Raw genomic sequence first — 24068 nt, 5'->3', positions numbered from 1 at the left:
AAAGAGGATCCTCTCCCTTACACAGGTACACTCACTAACTTTTTCACATCTATCTTCTACTTTCTTTTTTTTGCGTTTTACTGTTCTTCTGGGGAAAAAGTACCTGACTTGAGCGTCGGAGGGTCTGCTGCGGGGACTTTTTCCCTGGTGCTTGGTCCCTAACGTGCATGGTGCTTGTCTGAGTGTGCGCAGGACCCCTGTACCACCCTCTTCGTCATCATCCCTCGCCAGCCATCCTCAATAGTACTTTCGAAGAGCTCAATCACCCCTTATCAACATCACTGACCGCTCGCCCGGCCCCGTCTCACTCATATTCCGGACGAGATCACACATAAATCTCATTTTTATTAATTATTCCTGTCGTTTTAAATCATCTATACAATTTGTTTAATGGCCTCTCCGAATGCTTCGAATCAGGGCTTGCGAGGACGAGACTGTGCCCATCCCCGCAATCGCAGCCCCGAACACGATGAGCCCGACGTGGAAGGCGACGCTGGCTCGCGAGGAGCGGGCCCAGTATATCCTGAGGTAGAAGGCGCAGGGGAAGATGATGGAGATGGCGACGCTGATGAGGGAGCCAGTGAGGCTGAGGACGTCCTCGAAGTAGGGGACGACGAGGGCGAGGGCGAGGATGAGGAGCAGCAGGGCGGACCCGACGCCGCCGCTGAGGAGCCTTCTGGCGCGCGAGGACATGGAAGGGGGCAAGCGACGCTCCAGCTGGGTGGCGAAGGGGGCGAACTCCAGCGCGTACTTGGTCATCGGGGTCAGCACGGTGGCCCAAAGCGCCACCTTGGTGGCGCCGAGGCGCGGCGGCATGCTGAGCGTGATTTGCGACCTCACCGCCGGGCCGAAGAGCAGCGCGCCCATGAAAGCTAGTGCGGTGTAGAGCAAGGTAACAATGGCGAAGCTTGCAATGGACACCTGCATCATCATATTATATAGACGATTGAATTAGTTTTTGGCAAATTAATTCAAGCATTTCCTCGATTGGATGAAAAAAGAATTTCTATATATACCTTGGTGAATTTGGAAGGGTCTTTCATGGCGGTGTAGATATTGGGGAACACAATGTGGCCGGCGAAGCTAAACATGTACAAGCCCGAGATCCTCGGGAGCATCTCCACCCTCAGCGCCGGAATCTCATGACTCCCTTCCACGCCGCCGAACGCCGCCACCCACGCAACCGTCGCAAACATAAGCAGAGACATGAGGATCCCTCCCAAGGAGAGGAACGAGATCGACGACATGTCCCGCAACCACAGCGTCGGCAGCGCCACCAGCACCGCCGTCGCCGTCAGAAGCTGCGTAGTCGACAGGTGGAGCCACGGCGCGTGCGCGTGCACGCCGGCGAGCACCAGCGGCAGGTTGTCGCTGAGCGAGATGGTGTAGGACACGAGCGCGAAGAAGATCTCCAGGTAGATGAAGGCAGAGGCTACGATCCTGCCTTTGGATCCGAACGCTTGCTCGCCGATGTCTTGGTAACTCTTGGAGCCACCGCCGTCGTCGTCGAGGCACCTGCCGATGATGTGCGCGGTGTACGCGCACATGATTCCGAAGCCGATGAGCAGCAGCGCCGAGCTCCATCCTCCGTTCTCCAGTGCGTAGGGAGCCGACAACTGCCCCAGCCCTGAACCGACCGACAAATCAGTTACGGAAGCCGATTAAACATATTAACGGTAATCAACGGAAAATCGAAGATTCATGCGTGTACCTATGAGCATGCCAACCATGTTGATGACAGAATGCGTGAACGAGCTGGTGGCCTTGGCATTTGCCTCACTCGCACAGGCACAGACTTTGCTCTCCTCCACGCAAATCACGCAGTTCGCGGCCTTCATGGTCTGATTCCGACGAAGTTTCACCGAGGAATGAATGCTTGCTTAGCTTGGATCGATGTTGTCGGAGGACTTGGCGGTGGCGCTGCTGGAATTTATAAGGTCGAGTTTGAATGCAATGACTAATGACTTGGTGGTGGACTACAGCTGGTCATTGCTATCGTTGCTGGGAACATTCTCCTGATCACTGCTTGCTTTTGGGTCTTCTATATCTGTTAGTTGCAAGAAACAGGAACTATTATTTGATGTATTTAATGGGAGTACTGTAATCCGTCTCAGAAAATCTATTATTGGTGCTTCACGCAAGTGATTCAGATATACACAGAGTTGGATCTACGTGAAGACGATCGCTTTAGTCCGCTGAGAGATTAGTAGTAGGCCAAAAAGAATTCCATTTGGCTTCCAATTCCTAGGGATATGCTGATTATGCATCCATGCACGCATCATGCTTAATTAAAGCCGTGTTAGTCATGAACCAACTATACTACTTCAATCATCATATTATCATTATGCATCAATGCGAGAAAATTCTAAGCAAATCTTTCTTCGTCTTAATCCATCGTCTTCCTTTATTATGGGATGGATACATACATGCTTATTAAGGATTGTAACGTAGAGTCTGCTTGCAATCAAATAATTTCTTTTGAGGATATTTTGTGTGTATAATCTTGTACCTTTTTGCACTTAACTAGTTAGGTAGTATTATCAGTTTATCTTTGTTTTTTTATTAATCCAGGTATATTATCCAGTATTTCGAACCGATTAATTCTGAAGGTGATCAATCCCACCCCATAAAAATTCCCATTGACTATTAAAATAAATTAGGAAGTGCTAATGGAGGGTCATCCAAACTGTTAACATTCTTAGGTCCGTTTCTCACTAAAAAAAAAAAAAATCCCCCGCATTCAACTGAGATATTAAATCACTTTGTTATCCATTGGAAGGCTTAATAATTACACCATGTGCATTATCTAGGGGCAAAAATAGATTTGGTGGAGGTTGATATTTTATGATTTGATTGATTTTAGTATGTGTCTTGAAATTTTTCTTCACTTGAGGGTAAAGCTTTTTTCCCTAATTCCTTCTATCATTTGCTCAATCAATGTAATAGGTAAATCACTATAAGAAAATTGATTAATAGGATGGAATTATAATTTTGTCTTTAATTCCATTGCTATTAACAAAAAATCATATTTAACTTATTTAATTAGTGATGGATAAATAATTTTCATCATTAATTAGCAATTAAAATAATTTTCAATATCATTAATTTAACGATGGAATTATAATTTCATCGTTATTAATCAAAAATCATATTTCACTTATTAATTAGTAATGATTATTTCTATCTCTAATTTAGAGTTATATTAGTTTTTTTTATAATTTTTTTCTCTCCTCTCCCTCCGACCGATTCCCGATCTTCAGCATTCAACGCAATCTCTACCATCCAACATGATCTCCTCTCCGTCATACGGATAAACCTCTCCCCTTTCCTCTACAAGAAAACTCATAAATAGCAAAAGATTTTCGTCGCTAACTTAATGACCGAAATAATCTTCGATTGCTAATTAGGGATGTAATTTATATTTTGTCGCTAATTAGTGTTTGAAGATTATTTCGATCACTAATTTAGCCATGGGAAAAAAAAATCTATCACTAAATCCGTCGATGTTTGAGTATTAACCAGAATTTATATTTCTTCTGTTTAATTAGCAAAGAAAATAATTCTCTATCATTAAACTAGTGACAGAAATAAACCTCTATTGCTAAAATAGTAACGGAAACTTAATTCCATAGCTAAAGTAGTAATGATAAAAATTATATCACTAAAATAATGACTGAAGTTTATTTCCGTCACCAAAATAATGATTGAATTAAGTTTATGTTGCTATTTTAGCGAGGAATTAAGTTTTGTAGCTTTAATCAAGGTTTTCATTCTTGATTTTTTATCCTCGATGCCTCAAAATAGTCCTCTCCGATTTGATTCTCTCGGATCCTCTCCAAAAGACCTTCTCCTCAATTTCCGACATGCTCTGATCCTCTCCTCTTTGATCTCCAGTGTTGGCATGCATCTCATTAGTATGTTTGATCATCTCTCTTTTCCTTTCCTCTCTTAGCGACGACATTGTAGTGAAGTTTTGCTTTGATCATAGTTTCACAGTGAGGTCTTACCTTGGTTGCGGCCTCACAGAGAAGTCATGAGGCTAGGCACGACCTCAGCCGCTTGTCCTAGCCGGGAGGCTGAGCATGCGTACAACCCTAGCTGGGTGGCCAATCTCACATGTAGTTGTGGTTGGGCGGCCGACTAAGCGTACAGCCATGGCCGAGAGGTCGAGTGTGAGCACAACACTAGCTACGTGCTGGGCGATTGTGAGCTCAGCCATTGCCTTAGCCCTGGCCACAAGTTGGACCAGCCACGAGTTGGGCTGACCATTGTAGTATAGGAAATCAATGATTGGGTTGAGTTCTAATTCTCGAACTTTAGTTGTTGAAAGTTGTTAGTTGAGTGATTGACATACCAATTAATTGAACTTGATAAACAAGAAATGGTAGCCAGAAGTGTAGAATTTGAATGACATAGCTAAACCCTTGAATTTGAATTCTGAATTTTGAAATGGAATTTCTATTTTGTGTCAAATATGTATGCTATCGCTAGACAAGAACAATTAGGGTTTGATTTCTTGTTGTTTCAGTGCTCAATGGGATTTTTGTTAAGCTAAATTCTTCACGAGTCAAGCTGAAACTTAAGATTAAATTTTAGATTGTAATGTTAATGTTAATGGTACATTGTATGAGATAACTTTCAACCTAGATTCTTTAATAAAATTGATTACTAAATCCTTGATAAAATTTTAGATTGTAATGTTAATGTTAATGGTACATTGTATGAGATAACTTTCAACCTAGATTCTTTAATAAAATTGATTACTAAATCCTTGATTTTGTTATAATATGTAGAGAGAACTTGATTTGTAGCGAAAAACTTGAAACAATACTAACACTTTCATTTTACTTAGTATCCATCTCCTTGAGGTGACTTATCCAAGGGTTCACTCCTCACTCTCATAGATGTACTATGAAAACCTCCTTCCTAGATATGGAGAAGCCTCGTACAATCTCAAGAACAAGAATACAACCAAGAAACACAAACTATGTTACAATGGAAATAAAAAAAAACTTTACAATATGAACCTTGATTTGATTGCTCTTTTCTTACTTTGGATTGCTTCTTGGCAGTGGAAAATGTTGGTCCCTTAGAGGCCGACAAGAGGGGATGAATTGCCTTGCAGATAAAAATGAACCTTCCTCAAACTTTACAACTTTATTAAATCCGACACTTGCATAAAAAGAAGTAGTAAGTAAACTAAAGACAAAGACATAAAAGGAATTACTTGGTTTGTAATCAGAGAATTGTTAACCTAAGGTAATTAGAGCTCACTATCAAAGTCTCCTTCAAGCGGAGAACCCTCTTAAGTGTTGATAGCTCAAACAGTAGTAGTACAGACAAAGGAATTGTTTACAAGTGTTGTTTTTCAACTACTGGATTGAGTTGTATTTATAGCCCTGACCGAGGCACCTAAAAGCGTTCCAAGAGCCTGAACATGAATAGAATGTTATCCTCGCCGCAACGGAATGCGCCACATCACGTTTTGATAAAGTTTCTAGATTGGGCGCCTGGAAGGGTTCCAGGCGCCCGGACCAGGTCGACATAGCCCTCGCTGGGTGAGGCACCCAGGTTATCTGGGTGCATGGACCCAAAAGTCAACCTCCTGTTAACTTTTTGGTCTGGGTCTTTCACTCTAGCTCTCCTCGCTTGGGTGATTTCGGCCATCTAGAATAGGGCTCACCCGAACCCATTTTCTGGCCTTCTCAAGCAACCTTCCGCTCTAGCTTCTCATCCCTTGAAACTGCCACGTGCTTCCTTCTCGTCCGCCAGCGTACTCTGCTTGTTTGGGTGATTTCGGCCATTCGGAATAGGGCTCACCCGAACCCATTTTTCAGCCTTCTCGAGCAATTTTCCGCTCTGGCTTCTCATCCCTTAGAAACGTCGTGTGCCTCCTTCTCGTCTACCAGCATACTTTTCCGTAGCACCTCATCCCTTTGACGCACCAAGCCCATCGACTCTCTCCGATGTCGTCCTTCTCTCTAGTTGTGTCTTTCGCTCAACTTCCTGTGCTCCTAAATTTCTGTACACTTATACACAGGGCATCAAAACATAACAGGACCTAACTTGACTTGGTTGATCACACAAATCTACCACAGGGCACTTACAAACTCCTTCATTTTGGTGTGAGCAATCCCAAGTTAAGTTAGGGTAAACTTTAAACAAATATCAGTTATAAAATTGCAAATACATGATTAAAAAAAAAAGTGTTGGTGCCCTAAGGTTGTTTTGATGTGATCAAACAAGTTAAGTTAGGTCCTGTTGTTTAATCCTGTATCTAAGTGTGCAGGAACTTAGGAGCACAGGATGTTGAGCAAAAGACGCAGCTAGCGAGAAGGACGACATGGGAGAGAGCCGATGGGCTTGGTGTGTCTGAGAGACGAGGTGCTGCGGAAGAGTACGAGGACGGACGAGAAGGAGGCGCGTGGCATTTTCGAGGGACGAGAAGCCGGAGCGGAAGCTTGCTCGAGGAGAAGGCAGAAAGTTGGGTTTGGATGAGCCTTATTCCAGATAATTGAAATCACCCAAGCGAGCGGAGCCGGAGCGGAAGGCCTGGACTGAAAAAAGTCAACATGGTTGACTTTTCTGGTCCGGGCGCTCAGACCAGAATTCTATCTGGATTACGTTTGATCATGATCCGTTGCGAAGGGGATAAAGTTTTATCCTCCTCCAAGCGCCTGGAACCCTTCGAGACGCCTCAACTAAGGCTATAAATACAACCTTGATCCAAGAAGCTAAACACAACAAGCATCTTGAGAAACAACACTTGTACGCTTCTAGTTTTCGTTTAGCTTCATATTTTTTATGCGATCATTGCTGTAAAGAGGCTTTTTCGTCTGAAGGAGATATTAGTGCGCTCTACTTCCTTGGATTAACAACCTACTCGGTTGTAACCAAGTAAAATCTTCTGTGCCTCTGCCCTTTTGATTTCTTTATCATTGCTTATGCAAGTATTCTTTAATTAAATTAGTTGTCCGAGAAAGGTATTTTTTGTTTTGATTTTGTGCAGGAGCTATTCACCCCCCTCTAGCCGACCGCTAAGGGTCCTAACAAAATGTACCCTCCCCCTAGACTTAATTTCTAATTCTCCTCCTTTGATCACATTAAAATCAGGTAATTTATGCAAATAACTGAAAATAAATTGAAACAAAGTCTAAGGGATTAAACATAGTGACTATCATAAAAAATTAAAAAGTTTAAGTTTCGAAGATCTTGATTTATAATAACATTTTTGAAAGAACTTATTTTTAATTATTCAAAAAATTCTGAGAATTTAAAATCAGAGAAATATTTAAAAACTATGATAAAATTTTCATGAAAAATTGAATTGATTTTAAACAGTAATAAAGTATTTTCTATTTTCTACAAAAGGTTGTATTAAAAAATATTTGAAGATAGTTTCCAAACTGAAGGTAATTATGAAAAAATTTCTGAAAATGAAATAGAGCATGCATTTTTACAAAAACATTATTTTTCAAAATTTGAACAAAAATAAAATTTTTAGCATTTAAAATATGATTAAAAAATCATAGAAAAATAATATAATAGTAAAAAAAATTTAAAAATATTTTCTTTAATCGATAATATGAGAAGATTTTCTAAAAAAATAAGGGTTGTAAAAAATACCTCTTTAAAGCAATTTTAAATTAAAAAAATATGATTTTGTGAAAAAATTCATTAAAAATATATAAATTTTGAAAAAATTTCCATAAATAATAGATGAAATTATCTTCCTCATAAAAAATTAAATTATAATTAATTTCTAATAGAAATTATGCAAAGAAATTTATTTGAAAACTTTAGACAATAAAAACTTTAATTCAGTTAAAAATTAGGGCATGTGAAAAAAATTTAATTTAAGCATGATTTTGGTACCCAATATAGATTCCATCCAACAAGATTAATCAAAAATTTCTTAGGGATATTTTTTGATGATAATTTTTTAATTTGGTCCTAATGATATCTAAATTGCCAATTTAGTCCATTATTATTTCAAGCTTGTTGAACATGTGAGCATGCAAGATTTTTTATTTCTATTTTTAATTTTTCATTTTTATCTTGTCGAAATCCTCTAATCGACAAGATGTTACTAAAGTTCCTTTTAACTCATTATTTTATTTTAATAGTTTTTTGTTTTCTATTTCTAATTTGTAAGACCTCTTCAACAACATTTTTAAAAATTTAACCAATTTATCCAGAGGTAGAGATCACACCTGACTTATCTTGTCGATCTCTTAATCTGATGCTCCCCCTTAGAGCTGTTTTCTTCTGATGTTCCTCTCCCTTCATCGCTGTCTTTTTCTGAAGACTCCCCCCTTCATCAATGCTTATCTCGAATGAGCTTTCATTGTCTTCAGGTAGGTATTCGGCTATAAGAGCTGTTTTGATAACTGTTGGATGCTGCTTGGAATACCATTCTGTTTCCCCTGTAAAAAAAATTTTATACAAGCATAGAACTTTTCCTAGCAACCCATGTGCTCTTCAGAAGTTAAATTTGGATTGGAAATGAAACTTAACATTTTTACTCCAAGTTCATTCTTCAAAGTTAAATTTGGATTGGAAACGAAACTTAACATTTTTACTCCAAGTTCAACCCTTGTGTTCTTTAGAAGTTAAGTATATTCGTTAATTAAATGAGTTACTGACAACTCACTTTAATTAATATCTAGCTCCAAGAGTAGTACCACTCAACCTTATTATCATGTCGGACTAAGTCCACCTGCAGGGTTTACATGATAATCCTTATGAGCTCCTCAAGGGGACATCATCAACCTAGATTACTAGGACACAGTTTCCTTTTATAATCAACAACACACCATATAAATAATATTATTTCTCAATTTATCGGGCCTATTGATTTAATTGAATAAATCTCACCCTTTGATAAATTAAAGAAATAAATACTAAGTATATGTGTTTGTTATTATATCGGGATTAAGAGTATGCACATCCACAATAATAGAGGTTTTGTTCTTTTATGCAGTCAGTATAAAAAGAAACAACCTCAAATGGTCCTACTCAATACACACATAGTGTACTAGCTAGTGTAATTTTATAGTCAAGATAAACTAATACCAAATTACACTACAACCATTCCAATGGTTTGTCCCTATCTATCTTGGTCGTGAGCTACTATTTATAATTTATAAAGAACTGATAACATGATCTTTTGTGTGACACCACACACCATGTTATCTATAATATAAATTAAATGGACAACTGTATAAAATGTAACATTTGATCAAAGTGATTCTCATTTCAAAATAGAAAACCTTTCTTGGAGTTTTGCATGCTAAAACGAGCTAGGATAGTATCGATGTACTAAACTTGGGATAAGCACAGCATCCTTTTCTTGTGATCCCTTATTACTTTGATCCCAAGAATATGTCCACATTCTCCCAAGTCCTTCATATCAAACTACTTAGATAATCATACCCTTATGTCTGACAACACTTTGACATTGTTGCCAATGAGCAAAATGTCGTATAGTACAAGAAATACCACCACGTTTCCATCACTTTTCTTATACACACATGACTCATCCAGACACTGAATGAATCCATAAGACTGCATCACTTCATTAAACCGGATGTTCCAAGATCTCAAAGCTTGCTTCAGTCCATAAATAGAGCGATTGAGCTTGCATACAAGATGCTCTTTGCCATTCGCAATGAATCCCTCTGGTTGCTTCATATGGATGTTTTCTTCAAGACTTCCATTAAGGAAAGCTGTCTTGACATCCATTTGCCAAACCTCATAATCCATATGAGTAGCAATAGATAAAATAATCCGGATAGACTTGAGCATGGCTAGGGGCAAAAAGGTTTCCTCAAATCGATTCCCTCTTTCTGAGTATACCCCTTCCCAACAAGCCTCGCTTTAAAGGTTTCCACCTTCCCGTCTGTCCCTCTTTTCCTTTTGTAGACCCATTTACATCCAATGGCTTTTACACCATTTGGTGGTTCTATAAGCTCCTAGACTTGATTAGAATACATAGATTCTATTTCAGAGTTCATTGTACTTTGCCAAGATGCTGCATCTTTATCTTGGAGTGCTTCATCATATGTCCAGGGATCATATTCATGTTCACCAGGGATCAAGTCCGAAGACTCTCCCAAAAACATGAATCTATCAAGTTGCCGAACAACCCTCCCACTACGACAAGGCACTACCTGTAATTGTGCATCATTTATGACACATGTTGCAGTTTCTTGTGGTATCTCATCTTGTACCGTTGGTACTAAAGTAGAGGTGCCCTCTCTTATTTCCTCAAGAACAATTTTACTCATGGGCTTGTGGTTTATCACATAGTCTTCTTCTAAAAATTGGGCATTGGTGCTATCAATGACCTTCTGATCTTTAGGATTATAAAATAAACCACCTTTCGTTCCTTTAGGATAACCCACAAACAAGCGAACTTCTGTACGTGATTCCAACTTATCAGCACCTCCCTTCGGCACATGTATTGGACTACCCCAAATCCGAATATATTTCAGACTAAGCTTACGCCCATTTCATAATTCTGTGGGTGTAGAGGGTACTGACTTAGAAGGTACCAGGTTCAGAATGTACACTGTTGTTTCCAGAGCATATCCCCAAAAGGAATTTGGTAATATTGAATAACTCATCATTAATCTAACCATTTCCATAAGAGTCCTATTCCTTCGTTCTGTCACACCATTCTGTTGGGGTGTACCAGGTGCAGACAGTTGGGATTGGATCTCGACCTCTGATAAGTAACTCCTAAACTCTCCTAAGAGGTACTCGCCACCACGATTAGACCGTAGTGTCTTGATACTTTTACCATGACGTTTCTCCACATCAGCCTTGTACTATTTGAACTTATCAAAGCACTCAAACTTGCGGCGCATCAAGTAAATGTACCAATATCTCAAATAGTTGTCTATAAAAGAGACAAAATATTCGAAACCACCTCTTGCCTGGATAGTCATAGGTCAACATAAATCAGAATGAACCATTTCCAATGCTTCTTTGGCTCTATACCCCTTGGCCTTACAAAGTATCTTGGTCATTTTTTCTTCCAAGCAAGAGTCGCAGGTTGGAAAGTTTTCCACCACCAATGAACCCAAAGGTCCATCGGCTATTAGCCTTTGAATCTTACTCAAGTTAATATGACCAAGTCTCAGATGCCAAATGTAAAATACCAGAAAATAGAGAATAATAATAAGGGAATTTTCTGAAATTTTTGAAAAGTTTTTTGAGAAATTTTTGAAGCTCGTATGGACGAGTATACAGGGATACAAATTGGGCACCGGGAAAGCCTGTTTGGATTACCCCATTTAAATGAGGAAATGTTTGATTTTTTTTTTATTTTCTTTCTTTTTCCTTATTTCTTTCTTCTCCATCGCCGTTTCTTCCCCCAAACCCGCGCCTTCTCTTTTCTTCCCCGCCGAACCCAAGCCCTAACCGCAATCGAGCGGTTTCTCCTCCCCTTTTCCTCACCGAGCCCTTCTCTTAATTCTTCCTCCTCATCCATTCCAAGCAGCGTCACGGATCTCTGCCCTAGCCTCTCTACCGTCGCCCCTCTCATGTGACACCAAGCCAGCCGACCGCCGATCATCAACCACTGGACGCCGGAGCTTTACCCTTTTCTCTTGGATTTCTCTCCTCTATTTCGGCCAAAATTTCTTCTCTTCCCTAGTGCCGGCAGACGGCTGCCCCTTTGTTGCGACTTGGCAGCATAACCGTCGCCCGAGCCCTAGCTTGATTCATCGTCGCCCCTTCTTCCCTATCAGAGTGTAGCCTCGGTATGGGCTGGACTTCGGCCAAGAGGAAGGATTCATGCACTAGCCTTGGTTAGTCGTCATTCCTTCCTCCCTTTTTCTTGCCGCAGAACGCCACAATCCACCCTGACAGCATCGTGGATTCCTCGGCACCTAAGGGGATTTGATTTGGAGGTTAGTAGTTTCATCCAGCCCTGATTATCGATTTCGACAATGAATCTTTGTTTGCTGTGAATTATCGAGTGCTGAATTTGCTTTAGGGATCAACAGCCACACTAGTTTGCTTCGGTCATATTTTTTCAGCAACAAACAACCTTCATCTAGCAGCTCACTTTATTTCAGTAGCCACAACGACTGTGAATTGAGGTAAGGTTCGGGTATCATAAGTTTTCTTGTTGTAATTCAGTTGTTTGGACTGATTCTAAGAGGAATGGATGTTTTGTTGTTCCTTAGGTGGTTGTCGACAGAAGCTTTAGGGTAGTTAGGTGGATTTCTAGCGGCCCACCTTATTTATGGCTGTGAGTTTGAGGTATGTTGTAGGAATTTGGATACGTGTTGTAGTGGATAATGGATTGATTTAGGTATGATCTAATTACATGATTATGTGTAGTTTTGAATTGGAGGTTGTAATTAGTTGTCGAGTGTGAATTAGGTTTATATTTATGTATTGATTAGGGTTTTTTCCCTAATTCAGTGTTAGAGATTTTATTTAGCTACTTATTTGAATTTAGCTAAATAAAATATACACATTGATTGATACAGGACTTTGATTCGAGACGAGACATAGGATTTGACTGGATTGGACCTGCTATTTGAGGCGGGTACCTCTTGACTTATCTTTTATGATATTGTCAATTGGATATGCATAGTATTTTATAGCTACAAGCAATGATCATGTTTATCTTTGGTATGCCACTGTTTGTTACCCGTAGCATGTTCTGTTGGGCGTTTGTTATGTATCCATGTTTACGTTTCGTGATTATTGCCATGAGTACCTTAGTTCTTAGAGTAAGTGACATACCATGCTTTACTGAGTTTAGGACTAGACTCTGGATGTTTATTATCTGACATGTGTATCTATATTTTTATATCATACCTGATCTGTGTACCTAGACCTTTTGCTTTGATCCATGTACATTGTCGGTACATACTTTATGGAGGTGGATATATTCAGGACCTAGGTTGTTATACCATAGAGGACCTGTATACCCTAGATCTGTGGATTTGACTTACTGGTACTAGGGTACACATTTTTATATGTATATGGATTTGGTTTAGGATATTGTCATACTTAGTGTCATGCACCATTTGCATGATTGCATGCTGCGTGATAGGCTGCTCCATTATTGTAGAGCATATCGCCAGTTTCATCACTGTTCGGTGCTCCGTTGGTCCGCTCATGGGTAGCGTGACGCAGCGTAGTAGCACGTCAGTTTTGCTCTGTTCGGTGCTCCGTTGGTCCGCTCATGGGTAGTGTGACGCAGCGTGGTAGCACGTCAGGGATCCCTCCCCATCATGGTGTACCGGGAGATGAGAGCATTGCGCTCCCCCATTTATGGTTTGGGGTAGGAGTATGTGTGTACTCCGACAGCATCCCGTCCATTCGGTTACTCATCAGGAGCAGTGACGTCAGAGTGCACGGTTGTCACAGCCCTACCCACTCAGTCTCACCATTGTGTGTGAGATGACTGACTGGCGTCAGGGGTGACCATATCATTGGCATCATACGCATTGATGCATTTATTGCTTGTGCTTGCTGCATTTGGTTGGATGCATATGTTTGTCATGCATACAGGGTTTGTGACACTCTCGGTTTGACGACCCTTTTGTTCTGGATAGGAGTTCCTGGTGAGTACAGCTTCCTCAGTTACCTTTCAGTTTTGCATTTTTCCTATATATAATTAGGAAGCTGTATTCCATGTTTATTGCTGTTAGATATATTTTACTAGGCATGTCTATTGGTATTCGCTGAGTTGTTGAACTCACCCTCATTGACACTATATTTTTTAGGTACCAGATTGTTATGGTCGCTTGGGAGTATCCTAGCTACCGGTTCCCACGTCACATCAGAAGACTATAGTTTCCGTTAAGTTTTATTTGTTTTATGTATCAGTGTGTTTAGCTCAGTACTCCGATTTTGCTTCTGGAGCGTTGATGTTGTTATGTGGTATTTTGTATTGGTTGTTGGTCATGTAAGCCTAGCCGGCTAGCAGTTTTGTGTTTGGTTTGTATTTGATTTCTGTCATTTTCCGTTGTGTTTTGGTTTTGGTACAGCCGAGTGGGTTGCTTTACATATAACTGCGTGGTTGTGTTTTTATTGTATCAGCCGAGTAGGCTGTATCATATAACTGCGTGGTTGTGTGTATATTCCAGCCGCCTGTGGCTAATGTATATTGTGTATGTAGAAATGATTCAGATTGTCAGCCGTACAGGGGAGGTGCTGCCAAAATTTCTTCGGACAGGGACTCCCTTGGGGCGTGACACCAAAGATATGTTTGGTTCATTTCCGAAGGTTGCTTTCTCTTATTAGAATTAGAAGATGTGTTATTAATTTCCATTTATTGCATCATGGGAGTTATTGGATTCAGAGTGTGCAAATTGTCAACCAACGTACCAGAACAGATAACCACCCTATTGTTCATGACAACTACTTTGTCATCAAAAGAAATAGAATATCTATTCATAAATAATTTAGAAACTGAAATCAAGTTTTTTTCTAAAAGATGGTACGTAAAGATAATTTCTCAAAATTAAAGTTTTATTCCTATCGAAAGATAATAAAACATCTCCCACTGCAACAACCGCCACTCTCGTAGCATTGCCCATGTAGATGATGATTTCTCCTTTATGTAGTCGTCGGGTTTCCTGGAACCCCTGCAATGAATTGCAAACATGATCAGTGGCTCCCATATCTACACACCAGGTACCGGTAGATAACACCACTAAACATGTTTCGATAACTATAAATAAGATACACCTTCATTGTTCTCATTTCTACGAGGACAGTCCAAGTTTTGTTTCCAATCAATATAATTGGGACCAATAAGTTTGTTTTCTTTTAAAATAACAGCGAGAGGATTGAAAGCCATTTTGAAATCCTAAGAATCACAAAATAAGATATTTGGTCAAAACTTTAGAATTTAAAATAATATTGATCCCTTAAACAATATAATTTAAATTCACCAATACCTCAAAACACCGTGAATTTAGTACCACGACAGTGTGGACGTATACTAATTCAAACATTTGTAAGAAGAGGTTTTATCCATTAATTTTATTATCTTGTCAACCTAACTTTATGACAAATAAAATTAATAGTTGATTTGTCTTCGGTCATACAAAATAATAGCAGTGACTTCGATGGGGAGGATACTATTAAATGCGCCTAAGTGTATACCATTACTTGATACTTAATCCATTAAATAGGATTGTGCCCCTTCAAATGAAGAAGATCACATAAAACTAAATAATTTCCTATAATCATCCATAGAGGAAGTTTGATCTAGTGATCTGCAAACAAATTCATCCGATGTAGAGGAAGGCAATTAAAGCCAGCGCGCAAGTTTGAATGCATCATTTACAAACCAGTAATGGAGACCATGAAATTTAAATAAATAAACCCTCTCCCACTTAGGTATTTAAATGAGGAATTTTAATCATGCACGCACATCACAACACACATCACAGCATATAAAACAACATATAAAGACAATAAATATGAAAAAAAAACTTTCCAACTATTATGACATCATCCAACGTTGTCCTCCAATATGCTGCCAATGGATCAAGCCGTCGCGTATGCCGCCAATGGGTCATGTCGTCGCGTCTATCTTGCTTCCTTTTTCGTTACACCTCTGGTCCTCAAATAGCACCACGCCTTGCAAGGATACGATCCGCGATAAAAATAAAATTTTACATTTATCGATCATATATTCCACAAAGGAATGTACATGTAATTTAGATCGAACAGAATGTAAAACAACAACAATAATAATACGGCAACCGACTATATTTAATTATTACAATCATGCACACACAACAACCTCAACATGCCCGAGGGTTCAAATCACACACAAGCACACAAAAGCCATAATAGTTGGATCAGGATGCCTGCAACTACAGAGTTAATCTATCTAGCACATCCTACTATTATCGGGCCTAAACATATGTATGAGCAGTGCATAATTTAACCGAAAACTAAACACACAGAGGCAGAAAACTAGCTCTGATACCACTTGTTGGGTGCTACTTGGAATACCATTCTGTTTCCCCTGTAAAAAAAAATTTTATACAAGCACAGAACTTTTCCTAGCAACCCATGTGCTCTTCAGAAGTTAAACTTGGATTGGAAACAAAACTTACCATTTTTACTCCAAGTTTATTCTTCAAAGTTAACTTGGATTAGAAACGAAACTTAATATTTTTACTCCAAGTTCAACCCTTGTGTTCTTCAGAAGTTAAACCATATTACAGAAGTTGATTAAATATTTATTTCAAGGATTGGCTTCCAGGTCGTTGGCGAGGCACTAGGCCTTCTTGGTTATGGGATCATCCACCACTTCCTAGACAAAGTCTTTCAAAGAAATTGAATATTTAAACTTCTCACAGTAACCTTAGGTTTAACTACAGAGATCTCAATCAAAGCACAAGATCGAAACACAAAATTGAAGCACAAAAATGAAAACACGAAATTGCTAGCCTCTTGTATTAGTATTTCAGGATCCATACAAAGAAAACAAAACTAGTTGTTCTATGGAATAAATAACTAGTTGTACCTTTCTTCGTAGACAAGATCTTATGCCTTATTCCTCTCCTTTTCTTGGACGTCGTGTGGGCGATGATCTACCAAGACAAAAAACACCGGAACCCTTTTTGTTTCCAAGCCGCCTACCACCAAAGGATGCAAAGAAAGGAATGCCTCCTTCTTCTTCTTCTCCTCCAAACCACTGGCCACCAAGGTGCTTTGTCTCTTCGTTTTCTTTTCCTCCAAGCTCCAGCCATCAAGAGAAGATGGGGCACCGGCCCTAGAGGGAAGAAAAGGGAAGAAGAAAAGAAGTGGGGCGCCGACCCTAGAGGAAAGAAAAGAAAGAATGGGGTGCCGACCTTAAGGGAAAGGAGAGAGTTTTTGATTGTGGAGAAAAACTTATCAATTCTTAATTGAGTGATTTTGTGGCATAACCTCCTCTCCTTTTATAACCCTTTGCCCCAGATAAAAAAAGAGAAAAAGTAATAAATTTTTGTTTATAAAAAATCTTTAGAAAAGAATTAACATAATTCTTTTTAGAAAAATTTCTTGAGAAAGAATTAGTATAATTCCTTTTAGAAAATTTCTAAGAAAGAATCAACATAATTCTTTTTTAAAAAATCTCTAGGAAAAAATTAACATAATTCTTTTTAGAAAAATTTCTTAAGAAAGAATTAATATAATTCTTTTTAAAAAATTTCTAAGAAAGAATCAACGTAATTCTTTTTAGTAAAACTCTAATTTTGTTGAGAAAAAATCTCCCCTTTTTTCTTTCTTTTCTTTTTCTTTTCTTTTCTTTTCGTTTGGTTTAGCCGGCCCCTTGCTTGGACACCAAGCAAGGCTTGGCCGACCCCTTTCTTGAGTAGGAAGCAAGGCTTGGCCGACCCCTTGCTTGGGCACCAAGCAAGGATGTGGCCGACCCCTTTCTTGGGTAGGAAGCAAAACTAAAACGGGTGAATGCGAGTCTTTATAGAGGCTACAACAGGGACTAAGAGGAGGAATTGGTTTTGGCCTCCTGATGGACTTGAGCTTCCTGTGTTTGATCCGAACACCCAACTCAAGTTCATCAATAATAACTCATACCACTAAAGAGTTATTATTGAACTACCGCACCAATCTCATATTACAATATGGGCTCCTTCTTATCATGAGTATGTTAGTCTCCCTGTATTTAAGATATTGTATGCCCGTTAATTAAATGAGTTACTGACAACTCACTTTAATTAACATCTAGCTTCAAGAGTAGTACCACTCAATCTTATTATCATGTTGGACTAAGTCCACCTGCAGGGTTTACATGATAATCCTTATGAGCTCCTCAAGGGGACATCATCAACCTAGATTACTAGGATACAGTTTCCTTTTATAATCAACAACACACCAGATAAATAATATTATTTATCAACTTATCGGGCCTATTGATTTAACTGAATAAATCTCACCCTTTGATAAATAAAAGAAATAAATACTAAGTATATGTGTTTTTCATTATATTAGGATTAAGAGTACGCACATCTATAATAACAGAGATTTTGTTCTTTTATGCAGTCAGTATAAAAAGAAACAACCTCAAATGGTCCTACTCAATACACACATAGTGTACTAGTGTAATTTTATAGTCAAGATAAACTAATACCAAATTATACTACAACCATTCCAATGGTTTGCCCCTATCCATCTCGGTCGTGAGCTACTATTTATAATTTATAAGGAACTGATAACATGATCTTCTGTGTGACACCACACATCATGTTATCTACAATATAAATTAAATGGGCAACTGCATTAATATAAAATGCAACATTTGACCAGAGTGATTCTCATTTCAAAATATAAATATTCATATAAAAAGCTAGGCTTTTAGTATACATCCTAACAGTAACTTCCTCAATCTTAGATTCTTTCAACGACGACTCGATGTCATCAAAGAGTTGGATTCGACTTCTTTTATTTCTTCGTAGAGCTTCAAGAACTTTTCCCAGAGTTCTTTTGGACTTTTGTATTTTCCAATTCTGCCAAGATCCTGAGCAGGCAGAACGCTCAGAAGGTAGAACTTAGCCTTACCATTTGCCATAAAATCATTGCACTCCTTCTCAGTCCATCGATGCTCCTCAAGTTCTTTTCCTTATTCTCTTTTGGACATATCAAAACCAAACTTAATTGTTAATAAAATATTGAAATCGGTTTTAAAGTATACCTCCATTCAACGTCTCTAAAACTGAACTTCCCCTCGAATACTGTTGGGATTTTTTAGCCGCAAAAACCGCTTTTTGCATTGCAGAAATCTCGAAATCCCATGCCACCGGATCCGTGCGAAGATTAGAAGAACAAAAATTTCATGTACATGTTTTTCTATCCTAGATCTACATTAGATCTACTTGGTTAAGCGATTACCCTTGTAGCGAAGCTCTTCGTGAATCCCGCTCGTCCAAAAGTTGCCGGATCTCGAGTGTGTTCAAGTGGACACACCTCTATACATATCCACACGAATAATAGAGATGGAGAAAACACTTAGAGTGTGCTAGCACTTTAATGGTGTTCGACCAAGGAGGAGGAGAGGGAGAGAAGAAGAAGCAAGGAGGAATAATAATGATCGATAATCAAAAATAAGAGTAAAAAAATGGTTTAAGTATTTTCATCTAATGAAAATACTTAATGCTCATTAACACCATTAATGAGCCTCATTAATGAGTCTTAATGAGTATTTAATATTCTTCATTAAATGGTCATTTTTGAAACTCATTCGAAATTTGAATCTAAAATTCAAATGGAATTCCATTTATCATTGAATTCAAAATTCAATGAATATCATCATTAAGCCTCACTTGAGTCTAACTCAAGTCTATCCTCACTTGAGTCTAACTCAAGTCTAACTTCACTTGAGTCTAACTCAATCGAGTCTTACTCAATTAATCTAATTTAGATTACTCTTAATCCAATTTGGTTCATCACATGAACCTAATCCTCCAAGTACATCAAATGAACCTAATCTCCATCTAATTGCCCTTTGTGTGTGACCCTATAGGTTCTTGTAACATTGTCAATGCTCCTAAACTCATTTAGAAGCATAAGTAATGAGCAGTATCTAGCAACACATCATTACTACACAAGTTACAAGAATGTTAAGATCCAACATCACCTTGTGACTACTAATTGTGACTCTTCATAATATATGACAAGTGTCCTTCTATCATTGACATCTAGATTGATCAATTTGAGGCATAGACGGTGTCATCCTCTGATCAATCTAAATCTTGAACTCCAAGTAGACTCACTATAATCAAATGAGCTCAATATCTCATATTGACTCATTTGGGCATGTCTATGCACTTAGTGGTCTCACTCTATCAAGAATAACGATGTCACCCCCATTATATAGGAGGGATATATCTCATCTACATCACTCACATCCCTCCGCATAATTTGTTACATACCTAGTAATCGCCTTTATAGTCTACCCAGTTACGGGTGACGTTTGACGAAGCCAAAGTATGCAACTTCTTATGTAGGGAACTATGGTGACTTCAGGTCCAAGGACTAATAGTCATACTAATAGCCACATGAGAAAATATATGACACTTATATAACGATCCATGATACTTTCTCATGGCAGGTCATTCAGTATACATTCTCCAATGCATACCCATGTGTCAACTTGATAGCTCCATATCCATGACTTATGAGATTAAGTCATCGAGTTGACTTACATGCTAGTCTCATTGCATTAATATTGTCCCTGAATGTTAATACTTGACTAGGAATGATTAAAAGTAGTGTTCTCTATATCATCTCACTATCGATTCAATCAATCGATTGATATAGATAAGAACCTTCTACTCAAGGACGCTATTATAGTTAGTTATTTGGCACCAATACAAGTAAGTATAATAACCAAAAACAAATATCTTTAAATACATAAGAATATGATACAATGAGCGCATACAACAATCATCATATGATTGGCTCTAGGGTTCTAACTAACAATCTCCCACTAGCACTAGTGCCAATCAGTGTAGGCTCTAAGACTCAATGACCTAGTGTAACCATCATGCTTTCTCTGTGCCAAAGCCTTAGTCAAGGGATCTGTGACGTTAGCTTCTGTGGGTACTCTGCAAATCTTCACATCTCCTTTATCGATGATCTCTCGAATGAGATAGAAGCGCCATAGTATGTGTTTGGTCCGCTGGTGTGAGTGAGGTTCTTAGCCTGCGCAATTGCTCCATTGTTGTCACAATATAGCTCAATAGGATCTGCTATGCTAGGAATCACCCCAAGCTCAGTAATGAACTTGCGGATCCAAACTATCTCCTTTGCTGCTTCTGATGCAACAATATACTCGGCCTTTATTGTAGAATCAATGACTGTGTCCTGTTTCGAACTCTTCCAGCTCACAGCACCACTATTTATGCAAAAGACGAACCCAGGCTATGATCGATAATCATCCTGGTCAGTTTGGATGCTAGCATCACTGTAACCCTTTACAGCTAGCTCGTCATCGCCTCCATATATTAAGAAATATTCTTTAGTCCTTCTCAAGTACTTAAGAATATTCTTGACCGCTATCCAGTGACTTTCACCTGGATCTGACTGGTATCTGCTCGTCATGCTCAAAGCATACGAGACATCAGGACGAGTATATAGCATGGAGTACATGATAGATCCTATGGCTGAAGCATAAGGGATCTGATCCATGCGGTCTCTCTCCTCTCTAGAAGAGGGACTTTGAATCTTCGAAAGACTCACACCATGTAACATCGGCAGAAATCCCTTCTTGGAGTTCTGCATGGCAAATCGTAGTAGTACCTTGTCAATATATGTACTCTGACTTAGGCCAAGCACACTCTTAGATCTATCTCTATAGATCTGTATGCCTAGAATACGGGCTGCTTCACCTAAGTCCTTCATTGAAAAACAATTCCCTAGCCAAGTCTTTACAGACTGCAGCAAAGGGATGTCGTTCCCAATGAGTAGTATGTCATCCACATACACTACAAGGAAGACAACTGTGCTCCCTACAACATTCTTGTAGACACAAGGTTCATCTTCATTCTTGATGAAACCAAACTATTTGATCGCATCATCGAATCGAAGATTCCAGCTCCGAGAAGCTTGCTTTAGTCCATAAATGGATTTGTGCAGCTTGCATACTCTGCCAGTATGCTGTGGATCTACAAAACCCTCAGGTTGTATCATGTACACATCCTCGAGCAGGTTTCTATTCAGAAACGTGGTTTTGACATCCATGTGCAAGATCTCATAATCGTGGTATGCTGCAATAGCAAGCATGATCCGAATGGACTTAAACATCGCTATTGGAGAAAAGGTTTCATCATAGTCAATACCATGAATTTTCTTGAAACCTTTTGCTACCAAATGACCCTTATAGGTAATAAGTCCATCCATGTCAGTCTTTCTCCTAAAGACCCACTTACACCCAATGGGTTTAACGCCTTCAGGTGGATCAACCAAAGTCCATACTTGGTTGGTGTACATGGATTCTATTTCGGATCTCATGGCTTCTAGCCATGACTCAGAATATGGTCTCATCACAGCTTCCTGATAGGAGGTAGGCTTATTCTCAATGAGCATAGCATCATCATGGTCAGACAAGAGAAATGAGTATCTCTCAGGCTGACGACGTACCCTATCAGACCTGCAAAGAAGTATGTCTACTTGAACTGGTTGTGGTTCCTCAACTCCTTATGGAACAACATCATCCACAACACTTTGTGGTTCCAGTTCAACTTCCATCGAGGCTTCAGTGCTATGGTTCACATCTTGAACTTCTTCAAGATCGAACGTACTCCCACTAGTTTTTTTAGAAACAAAATCCCTTTCTAGAAATACCCCAGTTTTTGCCACAACTACTTTGTGTTGATTGAGAATGTAGAAGTAATATCCCTTAGTTTCCTTGGGATATTCAATAAAATAGTACTTATCAGATTTGGGTCCCAGTTTGTCCGAGACTTAACGTCGAACGTAAGCCTCACAACCCCAAATTCTCATAAAAGACACTTGGGCATCTCTCCCAGTCCATATCCTATATGGTGTCTTTATCACAGCCTTGGATGGAACTCGGTTGAGTATGAAGGCTGCAGTGTCTAGAGCATAGCCCCAAAGAGATACAGGAAGATCTATGTGACTCATCATAGATTGCACCATATTTAATAGGGTACGATTCCTCCTTTCGGATACACCATTCCACTGTGGTGTTCCAGGAGGAGTGAGTTGAGATAGAATCTCACACTCAGCTAGATAGTCACGAAACTCATGGCTAAGGTATTCTCCACCTCGATCTGTTTGAAGTATTTTAATACTCTTGTCAAGCTAGTTTTGTACTTCATTCTTGAATTCTTTGAACTTTTCAAAGGATTCTGACTTATGTGTCATCAGATACACATAACCATATCTACTGAAGTTATCAGTAAATGTAATGAAGTACCTATAACCTCCTCTGGCAGCGACATTGAAAGGGCCACATACATCACTATGTATAAGTCCTAACAAGTCAGTCGCTCTTTCATTTTGCCCACTAAAGGGAGTCTTGGTCATCTTGCCCAGTTGGCATGACTCGCATGTCTCATATGATTCGAAATCAAATGAGTCTAGCAAACCATCTTTATGGAGCTGGGATAAGCGTTTGTCATTTATATGACCTAAGCGACAATGCTAGAGAGAGGTTTGGTTCATTTCATTTGATTTGAACCTTTTGGTATTTATGTTATAGATGGGGTTCTCTAAGTCTAGAATATAGAGTCCGTTCATCAGCGGTGCACTATAATAGAACATATCATTTAAATAAACTGAACAATATTTGTTCTTTATTATAAATGAAAAACCTTTCTTGTCCAAACAAGAAACTGATATAATGTTCTTAGTAAGAGTAGAGAACATAACAACAATCATCTAATTCTAGTACAAGCCCAGAGGGCAGAGATAGAGAATAAGTCCCTACAGCAACAGCAGCAACCTGTGCTCCATTGCCTATGCGTAGGGCCACCTCGCCCTTCGTCAATGCTCTGCTATTTCTCAGTGCCTGCACATTAGTACAAATGTGAGAAGCACATCCGGTATCTAATACCCATGATAAAGAAATAGATAGATTGACTTCTATAACATATATACCTGAAGTGGAAGTCTCACTTCTCTTCTTCTTAAGATCTTCCAGGTAGACTTTACAGTTCCTCTTCTAGTGCCCGGTCTGACTGCAGTGGAAGTGGATAGCATCCTTGGCAACCCCTCCTTTAGGTTTCAGTGCCTTGCCTTTGCCCTTGGCTTGAGACTTTCCTTTGCCTTTAGGCTTACCCTTGCCTTTGCCCTTTTGGACCATCAAAATGGTGTTGGACTTTACCTTCTTAAGGTTCAGCTCAGCAGTTCTTAACATGCTTAGCATCTCAGGCAGGGGTTTATCAATTTCGTTCATGTTGTAATTTAGAACAAATTGATTGTAACTATCCGGCAAGGATTGAAAGATCAAGTCAGTGGCCAGCTCTTGGCCAAGGGGGAATCCCAATCTCTGTAGGTTTTCTATGTACCCAATCATCTTGAGTACATATGGACCTACGGGAGTCCTGTCTTGC

The 24068-nt window shown here is 39.2% G+C and overlaps 1 protein-coding gene across 1 annotated transcript; it reads right to left on the bottom strand.

Moving 5' to 3' along the window:
• Positions 1–387: 387 nt before the first annotated feature.
• Positions 388–1838, bottom strand: LOC121999689 (amino acid transporter AVT1H-like). Its single transcript, XM_042554335.1, has 3 exons — positions 1712–1838; positions 1017–1627; positions 388–921 (listed from the first exon to the last, which is right to left on the bottom strand). The coding sequence occupies exons 1-3, from the start codon at positions 1836–1838 to the stop codon at positions 388–390; spliced, it is 1272 nt and encodes a 423-aa protein (XP_042410269.1).
• Between the last annotated feature and the right edge of the window lie 22230 nt (positions 1839–24068).

The sequence above is a fragment of the Zingiber officinale genome, chromosome 7A (assembly GCF_018446385.1).
Source record: "Zingiber officinale cultivar Zhangliang chromosome 7A, Zo_v1.1, whole genome shotgun sequence".
NCBI lineage: Eukaryota > Viridiplantae > Streptophyta > Magnoliopsida > Zingiberales > Zingiberaceae > Zingiber > Zingiber officinale.
Note: the sequence above shows the minus strand (reverse complement) of the source record. Positions and strands in the feature narration are given on the sequence as shown.

What these genes read in the sequence shown, in the direction of transcription:
- LOC121999689 (XM_042554335.1), bottom strand. Translation starts at nt 1,838, where the DNA reads ATGAAGGCCGCGAACTGCGTGATTTGCGTGGAGGAGAGCAAAGTCTGT. An exon ending in CATGGTTGGCATGCTCATAG is followed by an intron (nt 1,628 to 1,711) that starts GTACACGCATGA and finishes CGGTCGGTTCAG; the next exon opens with GGCTGGGGCAGTTGTCGGCT. An exon ending in ACCCTTCCAAATTCACCAAG is followed by an intron (nt 922 to 1,016) that starts GTATATATAGAA and finishes ATGATGATGCAG; the next exon opens with GTGTCCATTGCAAGCTTCGC.